We start from the raw sequence: 21,943 nt of genomic DNA on the forward strand, positions 1-21,943 counted from the left end.
TGAAGCAGAAGGGGAGAAGCCATTGAGCATCTGGAGGAATGTGGATAGGGTTTCCTCACCCTTGATCCAGATCATGAAGATGTCACCAGCGGATCTGAACCAGCTGAGAAGTTTGGTATTCTGGATGTTTAGGAAGGATTCCTCTAAATAGCCCATGAGTAGGTTGGCATAGGTTGGTGCCATGCTGGTGCCCATAGCTGTCACCTGGGTTTGTCTGTAGGTAATGCCTTCAAAGGAGAAATAATTTTTGGGTGAGAATATAGTTGATCATGACGACTAGGAAGGAGCTTGTTGGTTTGGAATCCATCAGGGGTTGAGAATGGTAATGTTCAATAGCAGTAAGGTCATGGGTACTAGTGGTGTTAGTTTAAAGGGAGGTGTCATCAATTGTGATGAGCAGGGCACTGTGTGGTTACTTATTTATTTATTTATCATATGGCAATATATATACAAAGATCACAAAACTACTACATGTCAACATTTAAGCACAGCTCTCCAGCATAAAATAACACAAAAAGCAACAGCTATACATGGATATAAAGGTCATTTATGTATTTTATAGCATCACTCATCACTCATCACTTCAAAAGGACTCTTGTAGGCACGTGCGGGACATGTCAATACAACATGAGCAACTGTCTGTCATTCCACATCACAGTCACAGGATGATAATGAAAATTTGCCACACTTGTAGAGAGTGTCTGCACATTGTCCATGGCCCAATCAGATGAGGATCAAAATAATCCAAATTGCCCAAGGCTGGTTGAATCCAGGGGATTTCTTCTGGATGCAACGCAGCTCCAGGCATTGTGGGGAACAGTTTTGTTGCCAGCAGCATTTCCATTCATTGATGGGACTGAATTCAGTTTCCTGGCTGTGATGGCAGTGGTATGTCCTGATCTTAGTCTTTTTCAATTTGCAGGGAATATGTTGTCCATTACTGGAAGGTCGATGTTATTAGCAATCTTCTGGTACTCAACGCAATAGCGTACTCTTCTGTCTGATATCAGGAGGTGGAATGTGTCTCAACGTAAGTTGCCAATATGTGGGAGTAGATCATACTCACCCACTAACAATGTGCATGGCCTCATTAGGTTGTATGTCTATCTTTTTAACATGTGGACTATTAAGCCATACAGGTGCACCGCACTCTGCTGCTGGGTATACCAAGCTCAGTGCTGATAACCGGAGAGTGTCTGCTGATGATCCCCAATGAGAGCCGCAGAGTTTATGGAGAATGTTGTTTCTGATTTTGAGCATAGCAGATGTTTGTGTCAAGTGCTCCTTAAAAGAAAGTGTCCTATCTAACATGATCCCAAGGTACATTGGGTGCATAATATGATGAAATGTGTCTCGTTCAAACTAGTCACCAAGGGCTGTGTGTGGCAATCCATTGGACAGATGAAAACATGAAACTTCTGTTTTATTTGAGTTTGGTTGTAACCTCCGTTTGTGGAAATAGTGGCTTAAGATATGTAGATCAAAAGTTAGGATTTCTTCAGTTCTTTCAAAAGTTTTGTGTTGGGTAGCTATTGCCCAGTCATCTGCATAATCAAACTTTCTGAACTGTGTTTGGGTGATATCAGATATATATATATATGGACTAAACAAGAGAGGAGCAAGAATGGATCCCTGTGGTAAGCCATTATTTTGTACTTTTGGGCAGCTAGTGTCTTTTTCTATAGTTACAGTAAATGTTCTTTCAGTTAACATATTGTTCATTAGTTCAATTGTCTATTTGCATGGGACAAGTTGCAATAATTTATAAAGCAGTCCTTGCCTCCAAACTGTGCCATATGCTGCACTTAGATCAGTGAAAGCAACTGGTGTTTTCTGCCTCATTTGGTATCCTGGTTCAATAAATATTGTTAAAGATAAAACTTGCCATCCTGGATGGAATCCAGCTTGCTCAAGAGGAAGGTTCAGAAACATAACTGGCCTAATCTAATTATATAGAATTCTTTCAAGGAACTTACAAATAGTGCTCAACAGTGTGACTGGGCAGTAGTTCTTAGGCTAGTCTTGTGCCTTGCTGGGCTTGAGTATTGCTATGATTTTTGATTGTTTCATGACTGAACCAGATATCATAATGTCAGAGAAAAAAATCAGCCAGTCATCTTTTTGTTTAGTTCCCACTATGCAGAAGAAATTCTGGGTGGATTCCATCACTTCCCCGAGTCTTTTCTGCTCTTAGAGTTTTAAGAGCAGCAGAAATTTTGGGTATAGAGAAAGTTCTTGAGAAGTCAGATTGTTCATTTGTGGTTTTTTTAATTTTATTTTTTTATTTTTTTTATTTTTTATTTTTTAAAGCAATGTAAGTGTGCAGCTAATGTATCTTATATGAATTTTATCCCTTGGTGCTCCTGATGTGGACAGTAGATGTAGATGTTTGAAAATTGAGTGCCTCGACAGTCTCTGTCCACCTAATTCATCTGGCTGTATTGAGGCTATCTGCTCTGTCCAGGTCCCCACTTTTCAGAAATCTGTCATACAGCTTATCACTAGTTTCATTTCAACCTGGCTTCCAGTAGCTACTAGGGATGGCCTTCTTTCCTGCAGTTATAATAGCTCCAATGAGCCTCTCATAGTTTTTTGTTTTTGGGTGAATCCAACCAAGACAATTGTCCAGATTTTTAGCACATACATCCCACTTTGCTTTTCTGAAGTTCCATCTAGGTCATGGAAAAAAATGAATTGAGTGGTATATTTGTCCATATTTCAATTAAGAGTGGACTGTGTTGGCTGTGTGGGAAGTCTTGTTATACCAACCATGAACTTTGGAGAGGTAATTTATTTTCATTTGTTGTTACGAAGCATAGATCAGGATTATACTCCTGTCTCCAAGCTGCTGATATGAACATTCCTTTATCCTTTTCATCAAACACCAAATATAAGCTATTTTCTTCTGCCCAATTTACAATGGCTCCACCATTTCCACCACTTTCCTTATATTTCCATTGAGTATGATGTCTGTTAAAATCTCTGAGGTATACGAAGAGGTGCTGTGATATCAGATGACCAGCGGAGGCCAAGAGATAGCTGGGGGTTTTTATACATTAATTATTGCTAGTTCTCCTGTTTTTACTGTAACTTCTTGGCTGCCATTGAGATCAGATACAGAGCATAGATGTGCATTCTTGACTGATGATCATACGTGTGCTGCCACTCTGTAAGCATGGTGGTACGTTGCTCATAGTAATTCAAAGCCAGGAATTTTTCTTCTCTGATTCATTTGCTCTTCATTTTCAGTATGAGTTTCCTGAACAACAACAACATTGATGTTATATTTTGATAAAATCTTTTGTAAGATTTGGCATTTTGATTTACTTATGCCTTCAATGTTGATTTGACATATCTTGATGACCGGTCCAAAGTTTACAGCTGGAGGGTCCTGAGAAGAACTGTGTGAGTCTATGTTTTGTGACAAATTCACTTTAGCCGGGAGATCTTTGACAGTGCCCTGTCAAAGGAACCATCCTAGCATTTCCTTGAAGTGGTTTAAGGAAATTAACAAAAATCTAAATCAGGGTGGCTAGACACGGGTTTTAACCATCATCTTCCCGAATGTGAGTCCAATGTGCTAACCCCTGTGCCACCTCATCCTCCAGGGAGAGTTTCTGGGATGGGACTAAGGATCTGAGGAGAGACTGGAGATCCTGGTGGATTTCTGGAAGGGGGTCACTGTGGCAGGGTTTGTAAGTGGATGAATCTGACAGCTGGCAGAGTCCTCCTTCCACATAATCCTTGCGGCCCAAAACAACAATGGTGGAGACTTTGTCAGCAGGTAGGATTATAAGGTTGGGGTCAATTTTTAAATGGTGGATTGCAGTTCTTTCTGCAGATGTAAGGTTAATTTGCATGTTGAGATAGTTGAGGAATGATTGTGAGGCAAGGTTCAAGGTCAAGAAATTCTCGAAAGTTAACAGGGGGTGATTTGGGGGCAGTGGGGGTGGATGACGGTCGGATGGAGGAGTGAACTGAGTCAGGCAGGGTTCAACATTGGTCTTTGGTTGAGTCTGATTGGTAGGGTTGGTAGCGGAAAAGTGTTTCCACTGTAGGAATTGGAAGAAGGAGAGAAGGTCTTTGGTCCTGCATGATTGAATTTGATGGATGAGGTAAAAGGTGAGGCCTTTGGAAAGGGCTGATACTTCTGTGGGGCTAAGACTTTTGGAGGAAAGGTTCATGACTGTGTTTTGAGGGAGTTTCAGAGGATGGGGTAAATGTAGTAGGTCTGTGAGACAGAGTTAGTCAGCTATGAAGGGACATGGGAGAGGTTTGGAGGTTATTGTAGAGGTAGTGTACAATGGTAGTCCAAGGTGGGAGTGAACAGGATGGAGAGGTTTTTGAGGTGGCATTGTGCATGGTGCTCTAGTCCCTGGAGGACAAGAGTTTCAACGTTTGATATGGGATCCAGGAATTTGGGATTGTATAGCAGGAGAATTGTGCAGATGGAGAGAAGGTACTGCAAAGGGGTTTGAGCCTGATTGATATGGTTTTGCAGGACTGTGTTGGTAAAGGATGAGGATTGGCAGAATCTGAACAGATGACTGTCTTTGCGGAAGAAATGGTGGCAGCTGGGGATGGGTAATTTGACGGTAAGGCCATTTGAGGGGAGTCAATGAGCCAAGTAACAACACAGGAACAGTATGTGGGCCTGGGTTCTGGCTAGGGATAAGAAAACGTTTCTGTATTGACACAAAAGGAAGGAGCAAGGATCCGTAGTGGAGGATGAAAATGCCTAAAAATACATGAATAACGTAGAATTATGTTCAGAATTAAGTTCACATATTATCCTTTCCATTATATTCTTGGCATTCTTAGAAAGCTGTATTTAGTTTGTTTAAGATGGTAGTAATTCACAATGGGTAAAAAGAAGAAAATTATCTTTGAAAAATTATTCACTCATTGTTCAATATGTTGGCATTGTGTTACTGCTTGGTTGTTAACTGTTCCTGCAGATTCTAAATCCCTAAACAGGAGAAGACACTTTTTTTGTAGATTCTTTTTTTTCTTACGATCAGTTTTTACCATGTATCCTATGGCTATAGCTCTTTACTTCTCTGCCAGTAGCTTCTAATATTAGGTTTTCCTTATGAACATTTTGATGCATTTTCAATTCTTTTGTCAGTGCTTTATACATTGTACCTTATTTGTGTTTTGTATTGTAATAATAGAGTGAAACAGTTATAAATACTCACAGAGACTTCTGAGCTAATGACTACTATAAACTTGATGAAGCATTTAATATTTAGTCCAAGTGGGACTAACTATGCAATAAAGATATCTCTCTTAATTCTAATGTGCCTTTTTGCTGCAATGCTCTGTGGTTATATATTGTCATTCAGATTAACTATGTTACTTTATATTTTGGTTTCTGTATGAATAGTGCATTACAAGTACTTTGCATTTTATCATTTACTGCTAATGTGGCACAATAACATTTTTTTTTCCAATTCAGTCCCAGCTCCTGGTGGCAGTTACTGTTAGTTACTTTTTGAAAAGTTATTTATTTTGTGTGAATATAACACTATGAGGATTTGTATTTTACTATTTACTTGTAATATGGTGCAAATAAACCATTTTTCAACTTGGGCTCACTGTCTGGTTGGCAGTTCATGTGAGCTACTTTTTGTAAAACTGTTTATTGAATCCTGTATTCTGTACACACTGTTGGGTATATTCCTATTTTATCATATTTCTAGGTTTATACTTAGATTTTTTTCTTTTATGATTTATGCTTTTAATATATGCTGTTCAATTATTTCTATGGGCACAATACAGTGCCACTGACCTTATCCATTTACACCTTCTGATGACGATTGATATCAGTTAAGCTTTGTAATACCATCCTGCTATCAATTAAGTTCAGATACTGATGAGTAATACACATGAGTCCATACTCTGTATGAAGACTTTGTTCTTATTTTTGGTGTGTGTACTCCTGTACTTTATGTAGCACCTTTTGTAAAATTCACTTTAACTGATGCGTTGTTAATTACATTGGTAGTGCTGACTGCATTCTTCCTTGGCAGATATTACTGATGATGGGCAGAGTGTGAAATGCAGCAACAAATCATTTGTGAACAGCAAAGTGTATAACTATCTCAGTGACCTATTCAGTAGTGAATAAAGATCCAAATAAGAAGCAATCTCCAACAAAAGCCTTAGAACTACTTAATCATGTGGAAATTACACCAAACATAGCACTCCATTTCAAAAGCACAATTCCTAAAGAAAATGAAAAAGCTGTAAAATTGCTTAAAGGCTCTCAACTCTCTGGATATGATGGTGTATCAAGTAGGATTTTAAAATCATGTCCAGACTCAATCAGTCACATTTCGTGTTATTTGCGTGAACAGGCAATGCAAAGTGAGCTATATTTGGTTAGACTAAAACATGCAATAGTGATGCTGGTTCATGAAAGTGGGGCAATGAATATAATATCCAGCTATCAGCCCATTTCTCTGCTGCAAATGTTCACAAAGGTATTTTAGGAAATAGTGTATGACAGGATTTATATCTGCCCTACACAAAATCACTTACTGACACCTACACAGTTCGGCCTTCACAAGGGATCCTACACAGGTAGAGCTGTGTTTAGTGTAAAGGATGACATTCTAGGTGAACTAAATTTCAGAAGGTATCCAATGGGAAACTACTCACTGATGATGTTTGTATCTGACAACAGGGAATTATTTCAGACAAATTGTGATGTTCACAACTGTGACACAGAACAGGTCAAAAATTTCCACCAAGGCACTACAATTCTCACAAAAGTAAACAAGAGAGTTACTGACCCAGGTATAAAAGCATCAGCAGAAAAATGCTCCTATTGGAGCACAAAAAAGTGAATATCTTCCTCTTTATTAAAAGACTGACTGGAAAGTGGGGTACCAGTTGCCTCATTCTGTCTTCCTCAGCACCTTTAAAAATTTTCAAAAAAATTTTGGCATGTGAACTTATTCATGCTCTTTTTAACATGCAAGTCATCTCTCACTCCCACAAGCTGTCATAACTGTAACTTGCTCACATTTACAAGTCCATCACTGTAAGCCTCTCGTGCAACTTACACTCCCAATTGCCCATTCTCACTCACTCATTCAGCCCAACTCCTGGTCATTATCTCTTTGTGGCTATCGAACTGTCACTGTTACTGTCTCCTGCCTCACAGCCTCAGTCTCCTTCGTTCTGTCCTACTACTATTGTCTCCTCTCACTGTCACTGTCTCCCTCTTGTTCTTTCTTACTGCTACTATCTCATTAATTCCTTCCCGCTGCTGCTATCTCTTCTTACTGTCACTAACTCTCTCTTCCTCATTGTCACAGACTGTCTCTCGTTATCACTGGATATCACCTGCTTCTGCTTTTTATTTCTCTTTATTCCTCTCCCACTGGCATTGTCTCCTTTACCCTTTTCCTAGCACTATTCTCTCACTGTCTACTATGTTCCACTGTCACTATGTCCCTCTCTTTCTCTTACACTGCCATTGTCTCCTTTGCCCTTTCTATTCCACACACAGTCTACTGACTTCCAGTATTTATTACTTCTCTGTCTCTTTCCCACTGTCACTATCTCCTTCTCTCGTAGCACAGAGATGTGTTAATACGTTTGCATGCCAATATTTTTGTGAAAATTTTTAAAGGTGCAAGGGAGGTAGAATGAGGCTTCTGGTACTCCACTTTTCAGTCAGAATCTTTTAATAAAGAGGAGCATATTCACCTTTTTCATGCTCTGATAGGAGCATTTTTCTGCTGGTTCCCTTCTTTTCCCTGTCACAGCAGGTAAAATTTTGATAGTTTGCTTGTGTGAAATTGAAATAATGCTGAACTACACTGCTGGCCACCGTAAATGCAACACCAAGAATGACAAGAGGTAGCACAACAAAATTTATTTTGTAGGTAACATGTTGACCAAGTATCAAATGATTACGTTTACAGACGTCTGTGACATGTGGTTCCTGCCAGAATCAGTAGCCAGAGTAGCCGCCATTGTTGGAGATCACCGCTGCCACATGTCTCGGCATTGAGTCAAAGAGACGTTGGATGTGTTCCTGGGGTACAGCAGCCCAAGCAGCTTCCACACGTTGCCAAAGATCATCTGGTGTGGCACCTGGGGATGTAATCTGGGTCACTCATTGAGCAACCATGGACCACATGTTTTCTATCGGCGAAACATCCGGAGAGCGAGCTGGCCAGGGAAGCACTTCAATCTGGTTATTGACGAAGAACCTTTGGACAATGCGTGCCACGTGTGGTCGCGCATTATCCTGTTGAAATATGGCTGTGGCCGAGCCCTGAAGGTAAGGAAGGACAACTGGCTCCAGCACCTCGGATATGTAGCGCCGGCTATTTAAAGTACCGGCAATGCGTACTAAAGGCGTGCGAGAGTAATATCCAATACCGCCCCATACTATAATACCCGGTGCAAGACCAGTGTGGCGGTGCATAATGCAGCTGTCCAGCATCCTCTCTCCACGGTGTCTCCACACTCGAATCCGACCATCGTGGTGCTGCAGACAGAAGCGTGCCTCGTCAGTAAAGACAACATCATTCCATTCTGCCATCCACATCCGTCTGTCATCACACCATTGGCGACGGAGACGTCTGTGGTTCTGCGTCAATGGTAGACGAAGCAATGGACGTCTTGCGGACAGACCACTCTGCTGTAAACGGCGTCAAATAGTACGCGCAGACACTGGATGATGCGTTACAGACGCAATGTGCTGTGCTATGGTTCGGGGTGTCACTGAGTGATCCGTCACTGCCATGCGCACAATTTGCCTATCAGCACGTGCTGTGGTGCACCGAGGTGAATGCGATCGACCACGTCGGTCCGTCATACCCTCCTGCATCCAACGGTCACATATCCGCATTACAGTTGTTTGGTTTCGTCCAACACGACTAGCGATTTCTCTGTATGATGATCCACAATCTCGGTAAGCCACTATCCTTCCTCTGTCTAACTCGGATACTTGATCAAACGATGTTCGCTGTTGTCTACGAGGCATAACTGATCGTCTTGTGAAACAACCACAAGGTAAACACACGTGCCGAACGTACACTCGTCAAAATCGCCAACCCTTAAATGGCGCTATGAGGTGGCGCCACAGGCACGCGTGATGTGCGTCTGCGCTGAAATTCTAATCAGTTGCATATCTCATCGCTGCAAACCCATGGTGTAAATTTCACTTGATTCGGATGCTTCCTTCAGGGTGTTGCATTTACGGTGGCCAGCAGTGTAATTTTACACCTCACACTGGATTTTACATACACAAAAATTTTGGATGTGCTTCAGTATTACAGCACAGAGTTGTCAAACCCTTCTGATGATAACGGAGATGCTTTACATCATATTCTTCTGTGCTGTGTCACTTTATAAACTACATTTGTGCCTCACACCGCATTATCCATGCAAATTTTACAATCACAAGAAGGGTAACTTGGAACCTCTGTATCTCGAAACAAAGGTATCTAGAAAATTTTCAGGGTTGTTCAAGACCAGAATCTAAGGAATATATCATGAAAATTACAGCTGTCTGCTGTGCATAATCTTCTTGGAATCCGCGACTGGGGATGGTCAGTTGCTGACAGCAAAAAACACATTTCTTTGGGCTTTCCTTAGTGACCTCTCATGAATTTACGCAAATGGATCATTCATTCAATTTTTTCATTCATTCACAGGTTAGTTTAATTAAATCACAGGTTTGTCATGGATATACCCATCACTACTCAGTCTATTTAATTTTTACTTGCATATTTTACATGTATGAATACTATAACTTTGAATCTCTGTATCTGGGAAAGGGATAGAGATATTTGTTGTTTGAGATCAGAATCATACAAATACATTGTAAAAATTTCAGCCATTGGCTGTGCATAGTCATCTTCGAATCCTCGGCTGGGTTTTGGTCTGCTAGTGAAAGTGATAATATAGTAAAAAAAACATTTTTTGGGGAGGTTTTCTGAGGGACTGGCCATTAACTAATGGTGTCTCCATAAGTCTCATCAAGACCACTGTAGACCACAAAATGCAAAATGAACGAACCAATTTGCTATATTTGCCTATGCAAGAGGAGGTGTGTAATATTCGTACTTTGACCTTGTACAGTAGGACAGTGACACTTAAGATGGTCCTTCTAATGAGTATAAAAATGGTCCCTAGCACAAGGGCTATTCAAAACACTTGACCCTACCTTTTTAGCACTATTAGAACCTGAGGTATGAGCATAGTAAAATCCCATTGTTATGAGCAGCGTATTGGAAGATATTGGTAAGAGTGCTGTCACATGCATACCAATACAACAAGCCTCCCACAGTATAAAAAAGAAATTACTAATGTACAGGCATTCAAAAGGACACTAAAAATGTTCCTCATAGATCAACCTCTTTATAAAATGAATAAATTCTCAAAGTTATAAGGCGACCTTTAATGTAAGAATAGAGAAAACCAATTAGGTAAAAATACACTCTTATAAGAAAAATGTGATACTTTTACTTATGTTCTGAAAACAAAATTTTGTATTTTTAACTTAAATTATGATAATTAACGTATATTTATTATTAAGATAAAAACATGTACTTTCATTTAGTCTACTCTTTCAAATATACCCTTTTAAACTTACCACAATTAACCGCATGTTGTAATATTAAATGCAATCTACCGTTCTTAAAAATGAGTAACATAGTATATATGTGATATATAAAACTCTCATGTAATACTGTATTGTTTCACTTGAAAAAGAAAAGAAAAAAAGTAGCACAGATCAATTGGGAATTTATACCTAATAGTCTCTGCCTCCTGAACAATAGAAACCACTGGAGACAGGCTAATGCCATGAAGTGGTCGGCTTATTTCCTGCATGTTGGCGAGAGCTGTTGATGAATTTCCATTTATATAAGCCATGGTGGAAAGAAGCAGTGCTCTGGCTGTCTGATTAGCCACAGGTCCATCGAATACGTCTGACAATTCTGTCAACAATGGCTCCACTTTTGTTTCCAGTAGATTTTCTATGGCAGCAGTCTATGAAAGAAAGAAACAAATAATATCTGCTTTATTAACAGAAAAAAACATTCCCATACATTAGAGACCACAAAGTAATGAGTTATACAAAAAAAATAAAATAAAATAAAAAAAAAGTTCAAATGTGTGTGAAATCTTATGGGACTTAACTGCTAAGGTCATCAGTCCCTAAACTTACACACTATTTAATGTAAATTATCCTAAGGACAAACACACACACCTATGCCCGAGGGAGGACTCGAACCTCCGCTGGGACCAGCCGCACAGTCCATGACTGCAGTGCCTTAGACCACTCGGCTAATCCCGCGCGGCTGAGTTATCAAAATGTCTGATTAAGCTGATGCTCAAAATTTATTGTAGTTTGCAACAGATATTTTCCCCCTCAAAGTAATAATCTTTAGTTGCTGTGTTTCTCAAATGTTAAAAATTCAGTAAAAATATTTTATTATGACAACTCTATAAACAGTATCCACAATTTTTGCATTTTGGCTTCTGCTGTGTGGCATATATACAGTGTTGTATTCATTGTGCATTAGCATGAATAGAACTTAAGTAGAACTTATAGTATGAGACTAATGAAATCAGTCTACTTTGCAGTGAAACTATATTATCATGGTTGCAGGTTTGTCAGTAAAAAAATTACTGGAAAGCTTAGACGTTTGAACAAGGGCAACTAGCCATATAAGGAGAATCACAAATAGGGCATGCTACAGTCTGTGTACCATTTAAAACAGCACAGATGCCACAGTTTCAGATCAGGGATTTGCAACCAAGCTCAGAACATGTTTGAAGGGTTCAAAATAAATGTGTGACTTAAGTACATCACAAATAATGTAAAGTGTGATTATGAAGAGCAGCAGTTTTGTGATACATGTTGGTGTTAATGAAGGTGTCTAGGAGTTACTCTCAGCTGTGTGCAGCAATTTCTACTCCAATATACTCTCTGCTGATGGCAGAGATGTTGATCCACAACATGAGTCGTGTGATCTAGTATTGTCATCTTGCAAGATGAAATAATTAGCAAGTAACTGGCATAAGGACTCATATGACCACTGAGTACGTCAACACTGCAGACTGGACTTTACAGAGCCACACATAAACACTGAGTGTCATATCCATTCACCTAAATCCATACCAGACCACACAGGGACACTGACTTATCTGAAGGCATCACTTTTACAGATGTTTGATGGATAATGATAGTCATCATTACATTAGTACTTGTTCCATAGATCATGAATATGATATTTTATAATGATGTGAAATGTGTCCATTTTCTTTAAACATATTCGGTTACTACTTCATATTTAAAAATTCATCTATTGAGTAGGAGGTGTTGTCATTGAGAAATTCTTTAATGTGTTTTTAAATGTTGGTCAGCTATCTGCCAGACTTTTAATACTATTGGCAAATGACCAAAGATTTTTGTGGCAGCATAATTCACCCCTTTCTGTGCCAAAGTGAGATTTAACTCAGAATAGTGAAGATCATCCTTTCTTCCAGTATTGTAGCTCTGCACTTCACTGTTATTGTAGCTATGCACTTCACTATTGTCTTTGAACTGGGATGGAGTATTAATAACAAATTTGATAAGTGAATATATGTATTGTGATGGTACTGCGAATATCCCGAGTTCCTTAAGTAAATGCAAGGTGATCTTGGGTGGGGTCCAGCTATTATTCTGATTACTTGCTTTTGTGCAATTAATGATGAATTACCCCAAAATAAGATGCCATATGAAAGCAGTGAATGAAAACAGGTATAGTGCGATAATTTACTGATATTTTTATCACCAGAATTTGCAATAACCCTAATAGCGTATGCAGCTGAACCTAACCACATCAGCAGATTATTAATGTGATTCTTCCAATGCAGTTTCTCATCAGTGCACAAGCCCAGAAATTTTAAATATCCTGCCTTAGCAACAGTCTTCTGTTCAGTCTATGTTTATCAATGGTGTTATTTACTGCATGGAACTGTATGTACTGTGTTTTCTCAGAATTTAGTTAGAGTCGATTTGCAGAGAACCACTTAATAATTTTCTGAAAGACATTATTTACAATTCCTCAGCAAATCATTAACATATATTAAGAATAATAAGAGACCCGAGACTGAACCCTGTGGGACGCCATCCTTGATACCTTTCCAGTTACAGGACTCTGATTTTTGCAGACTATCTTTGCTGTTAATTCCAACATTCTGAATTCCTCCAGTTAAATATGAATTAAACCTTCTGTGCACTGTCTCACTCATATCACAATACTTAAGCTTATCTAGAAGAATTTCTCGCCTAATCAAAACATCTTCCAATACTTGTACATAATTCACACCAAAGGCAAGGGCAACAATATATGTCTGGTAGACATGGAGAGCTGCATTCTTAACAGATATTGACAGAACTTACTTTTTGACTGACTTGTCATTTTTTGGTTATATCACAATTTTCATACACAAACATGAACTTCATTTTGAATATGTTGTTGATTCTGTGTCTTTGATATTGGTCTGTATTGTGATTATAAAGAAATTCTTGACTCATCAACATATCTGTCTGGACATCCATTTGCAAATACACTCCTGGAAATGGAAAAAAGAACACATTGACACCGGTGTGTCAGACCCACCATACTTGCTCCGGACACTGCGAGAGGGCTGTACAAGCAATGATCACACGCACAGCACAGCGGACACACCAGGAACCGCGGTGTTGGCCGACGAATGGCACTAGCTGCGCAGCATTTGTGCACCGCCGCCGTCAGTGTCAGCCAGTTTGCCATGGCATACGGAGCTCCATCGCAGTCTTTAACACTGGTAGCATGCCGCGACAGCGTGGACGTGAACCGTATGTGCAGTTGACGGACTTTGAGCGAGGGCGTATAGTGAGCATGCGGGAGGCTGGGTGGACGTACCGCCGAATTGCTCAACACGTGGGGCGTGAGGTCTCCACAGTACATCGATGTTGTCGCCAGTGGTCGGCGGAAGGTGCACGTGCCCGTCGACCTGGGACCAGACCGCAGCGACGCACGGATGCACGCCAAGACCGTAGGATCCTACGCAGTGCCGTAGGGGACCGCACCGCAACTTCCCAGCAAATTAGGGACACTGTTGCTCCTGGGGTATCGGCGAGGACCATTCGCAACCGTCTCCATGAAGCTGGGCTACGGTCCCGCACACCGTTAGGCCGTCTTCCGCTCACGCCCCAACATCGTGCAGCCCGCCTCCAGTGGTGTCGCGACAGGCGTGAATGGAGGGACGAATGGAGACGTGTCGTCTTCAGCGATGAGAGTCGCTTCTGCCTTGGTGCCAATGATGGTCGTATGCGTGTTTGGCGCCGTGCAGGTGAGCGCCACAATCAGGACTGCATACGACCAAGGCACACAGGGCCAACACCCGGCATCATGGTGTGGGGAGCGATCTCCTACACTGGCTGTACACCACTGGTGATCGTCGAGGGGACACTGAATAGTGCACGGTACATCCAAACCGTCATCGAACCCATCGTTCTACCATTCCTAGACCGGCAAGGGAACTTGCTGTTCCAACAGGACAATGCACGTCCGCATGTATCCCGTGCCACCCAACGTGCTCTAGAAGGTGTAAGTCAACTACCCTGGCCAGCAAGATCTCCGGATCTGTCCCCCATTGAGCATGTTTGGGACTGGATGAAGCGTCGTCTCGTGCGGTCTGCACGTCCAGCACGAACGCTGGTCCAACTGAGGCGCCAGGTGGAAATGGCATGGCAAGCCGTTCCACAGGACTACATCCAGCATCTCTACGATGGGAGAATAGCAGCCTGCATTGCTGCGAAAGGTGGATATACACTGTACTAGTGCCGACATTGTGCATGCTCTGTTGCCTGTGTCTATGTGCCTGTGGTTCTGTCAGTGTGATCATGTGATGTATCTGACCCCAGGAATGTGTCAATAAAGTTTCCCCCTCCTGGGACAATGAATTCACGGTGTTCTTATTTCAATTTCCAGGAGTGTATTTTAGTTGCTAAGATTGGTATACTACTGAAAGTCAGGGGCCAAGAATCTAATTTTTATTTATCTTCTCAGTTTATGCGGGACCACCTGAACCAAAACTAACTGGTCACAGGAGGAGTCACTCCATACACATTTCCAAAAATGCTGATCAGGGGACAAGGAGAAGAAGAAAAAAGAAGAAGATGAGGACAAAAATATGAAAGTAACAGTTTTGTGATAGTATCTGCTTTCAAGCAACACAGTAGATTGCAAGGATCTGAATGTCTGTGAGAAACTCCTATACAGAGAAAAAGGAGTGTACACAAGGAAATTTTTTCAATTTACATTTGAAAATCTGGGGCTTTTCATTCAAATTTTTCATTTCTGCTGGAAGCCTGTTGAAAATCTAGCCTGAAGAACAGCACACATATTTCTCTACAATGATTAAATGTTAACCAAGTGCATTTGTTTTTCAAGAAGCTCCAAGTGCTGCCCTTGGTATAATGCTTAAATATAGCACCACCAGACAGATACTGCTAGCAAGAATAACTTCTGTTTATTGAAAGTTACCAACAAAATCTTTGGGGCTGGAGCAGTGTGGGGACCAAAGGCACAATTCTGAATGTACAGTAATCCACAATAACTTAACCCCCTCCCTTTCCATCCAATCTGCTTTTCTTGTCCATGACAACATAAGCCTTCTTGTGTCAGTGATAGGATTAATCAGACTCCACAGTGACATGCTTTGTCAAGAGGTGTTTGTGAATTACACAATTAAAACCTATTTATTTTGTTTTTCATGTCACAAGCAAACAGTATGCAATATATGTCATATGTATCACACTCACCCTGTTTTTGACACTTGAAATAAGATCATCAATATTCGCTGTGGCTTCAACAAACTGGAGTAGCCCATTGTGAACATCATCATTTCCATACAGCGCTACACCCACTGCACCACTGTTGAAAAAAACAGAAGGGGAAAAGAGAGATTTAAATGTGTGACAATTTACTAGAGCTTACACAGGTCAGTTTTGATGAAAAACAGAATAATATTCATAGATGTTATTGGTTACCTGACTGGTATAATCTTCCTGTGTGTGAAAGTAATTAAATACTGTAACAATACCAGAGAAGGAAAGTTGCTACTCACCATATAGCAGAGATGGTGAGTCGTGATAGGCACAACAGAAAGATTCACACAATTAAAGCTTTCGGCCATTAAGGCCTTTGTCAGTGTAGACACACACACACACACACACACGCACACACACACACACACACACACACACACACACGGAAATGTAGCTTGCACACATGTCTGCAGTCTCAGAGAGCCGTGGTTTCAGCTCTCTGAGACTGCAGACTGTGTGCAAGTTGCGTTTACGTGTGTGTGTGTGTGTGTGTGTGAGTGTTTGTGTGTGTGTGTGTGTGTGTGTGTGTGTGTGTGTGTGTGTGTGTGTGTATGTGTGTCTACTGCTGACAAAGGCCTTAATGGCCAAAAACTTTAATTGTGTGAATCTTTTTATTGTGCCTAGAGTGACTCAGCATCTCCGCTATATGGTGAGTAGCAACTTTCCTTCTTTGGTATTGTTACATTCCATCCTGGATTTTCCATTGTTTAATTAAATAGTCTAATTTCTTTTGGATAACTGAAAGCAGAAATTAATTGGAAACTTCCTGGCAGACTGAAACTGCATGTTGAACCAGGACTCAAAGCTTTGTGTTTCACGGGCAAGTTGTCTATCAACTAAGCTATCCAAGTACAATGAACAACTGGCCCTCACAGCTTTAGTTCTGCCAGTATCTAATCTCCTACCTTCCAAACTTCACCATTCTCCTGCATACATTGTGGGACCAGTAGTCCTGGAATAAAGGAAAGTTCAGAGATTTGCTCATGAATCCCAGTATGGCACACAGTTTTAATCTGCAAGGAAGTTTCAGATCTGCATACAATCCATCACAGAGTAAAAATTCATTCTGGAAACAATCCCCTGGATGGTGGCTTAGCCCTGTTGTTGCAGTATACTTTCTTGCAGGAGTGGCCTCCAAGGTATGAAGGAGCAATTCTGTGAAATTTGGAAGGTAGAAGAAGAGGTAATGGCGAAATAAAGCTGTGAGAGCAGATTGTGAGTCGTGCTTGGGTAGTTCAGTTGGCAGAGCACTTGCTTGTGAAAGGCATAGGTCTCTGGTTTAAGATCTGGCTCAGCACTCAGTTTTAATCTGTCAGTAAGTTCCAAATCAGTGCTCCCTCCAATGTAGAGTAAAAATTCATTCTGGAAAGGAATTAATTTGCCCATTATGTGACAGATTATGCTTTTCGGGGAATCAACAGGAAAATAAACTGACATTTGTTTCCATTCAAGAAAAATAAAAACATGGTTTAAAACACAAAGCTTAGGTCACACAAGCATAAAGAATAGAAAATCAAGCAAAAACAAATTAAAAAATTAGTATGTATGTATGATATGTGCAATCCAAGGGAAGCATGTAGAAATCCCAACAATATTTGGTACAGAACACTGCGTAAACAAATTTCCAGTTTTTGAGAATCTGAATAAATGGTTCAAATGGCTCTGAGCACTATGGGACTTAACATCTGAGGTCATCAGTCCCCTAGAACTCAGAACTACTTAAACCTAACTAACCTAAGGACATCACACACATCCATGGCTGAGGCAGGATTCAAACCTGCGACCGTAGCAGTCGCGTGGTTCCAGACTGAAGCGCCTAGAACCGCTCGGCCATCGCAGCCGGCTGAGAATCTGAATAATTTTATGTATAGTGCAATATATACATACTGTAACAGGCACTTTTACTTTCTTTTATTCTGTGAAACAACATCTACTATCAACATTTTATGGTTTGTAATTAGTCATAACACTGTGCTATGTCTGTGTTAATTATATCAGAGATCACACTGCTCAGAGAGTAAGGTGCTTTCTAAATCTCTTTTGAATATGTATTAAACCAGATACATCACTTGCAGTACCCATAGCTTACAGTTTGTGTTCAGTCTAATTTCCTATGTGGTTATGCTTTGATTTAACCAACAAGCATATGGCTTAATATTTAATTTCTTTTCTTCCTTTTCTCTTAGCAAGCGTTGCTTTTATGTGGAGCTTTCACAATATGATATTGTTATGTATTGCAGCCATGCAGGGTCTTATTGTAGGGTATGGTTGCTGGTCACAAACAGCTGGAGATGCATTAATGACTGTTTGACTAGCTTCATGTGGTTGCTGTGAACACATTTGCCCCTCCCCCCTCATCCCCCAGCTCCTTGCTTTCATCAGACATAAGTTGCCTCTCCACAGGTTCTTGATAAGACCATTAAAAATAAATCAAAATCTAGTGATCACAAAAGTAAATAGCTTTTTGTTCTTTTAAAATAAGCACTATATACACATTCCTTTATAACACAAATACATTTCTAAATCTTATTATGTTACTAAATATTAATACAAGAAACATTTCCATTTAAGGTAATTTTAGAGATCTTTAAAAGCTATTGGTGAATATACACACATCAAAAAAAGTTTTGCAAAACCGCAGTTCCCAGAACTCCTGAAGATAGACGTTGACTGTGGATATTGTATCACAGATACAGTCCCTTTGACTGTTCAGAGATGTCACTAAACTTGCCCAAAAATGTAAACAACCATGCATGAGCAGCACCTGTTAGACAGAGGGGGTCGGCCAGCCGATCATTTACAGTCATTCCACCAGGAAGGAGGTACACAGCTTGTGTTCTCTGTAGTTCAACCATGCCTAGATGGTCAATACCGCGGTTTGATCGCGTCCACATTGTACTTTGTGTAAGGAAGGGTTCTCAACAAGGAAAGTGTCCAGGCGTCTCAGAGTGAACCAAAGCGATGTTATTTGGACATGGAAGATATACAGAGAAGTCACATATACAGAGAGACAGGAACTGTCAATGACATACCTTGCTCAGGGTGCCTGAGGACTACTACTGCAGTGGATGACCGCAAACTACAGATTATGGCTCAGAGGAACCCTGACAGCAATGCCACCGTGCTGAATAATGCTTTCGTGCAGTCACAGGACATCACGTTACAACTCAAACTGTGCACAATAGGCTGCATGATGCGCAACTTCAGTCCCGACGTCCATGGCGAGGTCCATCTTTGCAAACACACCACCATGCAGTGTGATACAGATGGACCCAACAACATGCCGAATGGACTGCTCAGGATTGGCATCACGTTCTCTTCACCAATGAGTGTCACACATGCCTTCAACCAGACAATCATCTGAGACGTGTTTGGAGGCAACCCGGTCAGGCTGAACACCTTAGACACACTGTCCAGCGATTGCATCAAGGTGGACGTTCCCTGCTGTTTTGAGGTGGCAGTATGTGGGGCCGACGTATGCTGTTGGTGGTCATGGAAGGCACTGTAAGGGCTGTACGATACGTGAATGCCATCCTCCAACTGATAGTGCAAGCATATTGGCGAGGCATTGGTCTTCATGGACGACAATTCGCGGCCCCATCATGCACATCTTGTGAATGACTTCCATCAGCATAATGACATTGCTCGACCAGAGTGGCCAGCATGTTCTCGAGACATGAAACCTATCAAACATGCCTGGGACAGATTGAAAAGGACTGTTTATGGACGATGTGACCCACCAACCACTGAGGGATCTACGCAGAATCGCCATTGAAGAGTGGGTCAATCTGGACCAACAGTGCTTTGATGAACTTGTGGATAGTATGCCGCGACGAATACAGGCATGCATGAATGCAAGAGGATGTGCGACTGGGTATTAGAGGTACCAGTGTGTACAGAAATCTGGACCACCACCTCTGAAGGTCTCGCTGTATGGTGGTACAACATGCAACATGTGGTTTTCATGAGCAATAAAAAAGTCGGAAATGATGTTTATTATGTTGATCTCTATTCCAATTTTCTGTACAGGTTCCGGAACCGAGGTGATGGAAAACTTTTTTTTGAATCACAGTTAATCACAAAAAATGACAGTGTGAAAGTATTATATTATATATGTGTCCACAAACAAGCTGTCTGCAGAATAATTGGGAATGTGAGATTAGAAACCACCACTGACACCAGTATCAAATATTGCGCTAGTTAGTACAAATGTATTAGAAATGGAAACTTTTCAATCAAGTTCCCATCTAACTGGGTTAAGTACCACCGAGGCCTGCCTGCCTTTGTGCAACATGTAGGAATTTGGGATATGCCTGAGTGGGGACAGGTACATTTTGCTGCTGTACATGACAACATCTAATGGACACATTTTGTCCATGATGAATCTGTCAAAAACAGCCTGGCCTCCAAGGATTTTTTAATAGAGAGTCATCTCAAAAGTGAAGCGTACAACAACATTGGCATTGAAAAACTGGAGTAGTCTTATCAAGGACTATGAAATGTTCCAGGGATGTCTAAAAGATTTCTTAACTCACTTCCAAATGTGAGCACGAAACGTGCAACATCACCAATAACAGATAAGAGTTTCGAGTGTACAGTAATTTGTAACATGTAACGTATTGAAGTAGTATCATCTTTCCTGTTAAGGTACATTTTGGGTGGAATATGAACCCAGCTACATGTGGACTCAACTGAAGAGTTCACATTTCAAGTACATTTGTACTGACCAGGACATTTCACAGATGGCTCATTTGCGGTTCCATGTTTACTGGAAGATTTTTGATTCTATAAGTATCATCATATACACTCTGTAACACTGATGTATTGTGCTACTCAGCTACAGAAAACGTGGACATTGTGCTGCATATCCACAGAACATGTGGGGGCAAAAGTAGCAGCTAGTTCAACCCACTGATAAAGGGAGACTGCTCTAATAAAATTTAATCAATACTTTTGATTACAAATTTAGCTTCGTTTTTAGATTACGATCTATTGATGTAAGTCAGGGGCTAATCAGCCCAGTAGTTTACAAGTCGAATTAATTAACTGTCCATTAAATGCTATCAAATGAATGTTCCCTAGCAATTAGGGACCTCCATACGCTTGCCTAACAACACGACTCCCCACTTGTCAAACTGGATATCAAGTTCAGTCACTGAGGCTAGAGAAAAACTAAGATGGTATGAGTATGCTATGTTAAATGACTTGAGCAATAAAAAATTAAAAGAAGAGTTCAAAAAGTATCAGAAATACTATGTAGACCTCCTAATTTCAGAAAAACAGAAACATTTTGAAAGTGTCATTCAGAACTCAAATAATATCTCCAAAACATCATGGTCACTAGTAAATAGAGAAATAGGTAAATCTGGGAACCATACAAATGAAAATCACTTGCTGATAAACGCCACAATAGAAACTGATCAGAATAAGATAGCAGATCTATTTAACAATTACTTTGCTTCTGTTGGCTCCAGCATAAACAATCAGTTTAAAAATCATAAATACAAATTCAGAGGAACACCAGTGTCAGGAAGTATATTTTTGATGCCAACAAGTAAAGAAGAAATAATTAAAATAGTGAGTAGCTTAAAGAATCCCCATCCAGCAGGATATGATGGTCTTAGTCTGGGCACTCTTAAGAAATGTATACATAGAATTGCATCACCTTTATCAACAGTTATCAATTCTCACATGGAAGATGGTCTATTTCCAGATGAGTTGAAAATTGCCCGAGTTGTGCCTATTTTCAAAAAAGGAAACAGGAATTTAGTAGAAAACTTTCGACCCATTTCTGTTCTTCCAATAATATCCAAAATCTTTGAGAAAGTAATATACATAAGAATCTGGAACTTCCTAGTATGCAAAAAAGTGATTTCTAAGAGGCAGAATGGGTTTGTCAAGGGGTCATCCACCATTACAGCAGCATCCAACTTAATCGAAGGTGTCACTCAAGCAATAGATAATGAAGAACATGTATGTGGCATCTTTCTATACTTACAAAAAGCATTTGACTGTGTTGATATGACCATATTGCTGGACAAACTG

The 21,943-nt window shown here is 40.5% G+C and overlaps 1 protein-coding gene across 2 annotated transcripts in view; it reads right to left on the bottom strand.

The window, feature by feature from the left end:
* Positions 1-21,943, bottom strand: part of LOC124777089 (protein tweety) — a 183,357-nt gene that overhangs the window by 20,112 nt on the left and 141,302 nt on the right. For both annotated transcript variants that reach the window (XM_047252368.1, XM_047252367.1), the window contains exons 3-4: positions 15,833-15,944; positions 10,781-11,019 (exon numbers count right to left, since the gene is read on the bottom strand). In XM_047252368.1, the coding sequence (XP_047108324.1) occupies positions 10,781-11,019; positions 15,833-15,944 (351 nt within the window). The remainder of the gene's footprint in view (positions 1-10,780; positions 11,020-15,832; positions 15,945-21,943) is intronic.

The sequence above is a fragment of the Schistocerca piceifrons genome, chromosome 2 (genome assembly GCF_021461385.2).
Source record: "Schistocerca piceifrons isolate TAMUIC-IGC-003096 chromosome 2, iqSchPice1.1, whole genome shotgun sequence".
Taxonomy (NCBI): Eukaryota; Metazoa; Arthropoda; class Insecta; order Orthoptera; family Acrididae; genus Schistocerca; species Schistocerca piceifrons.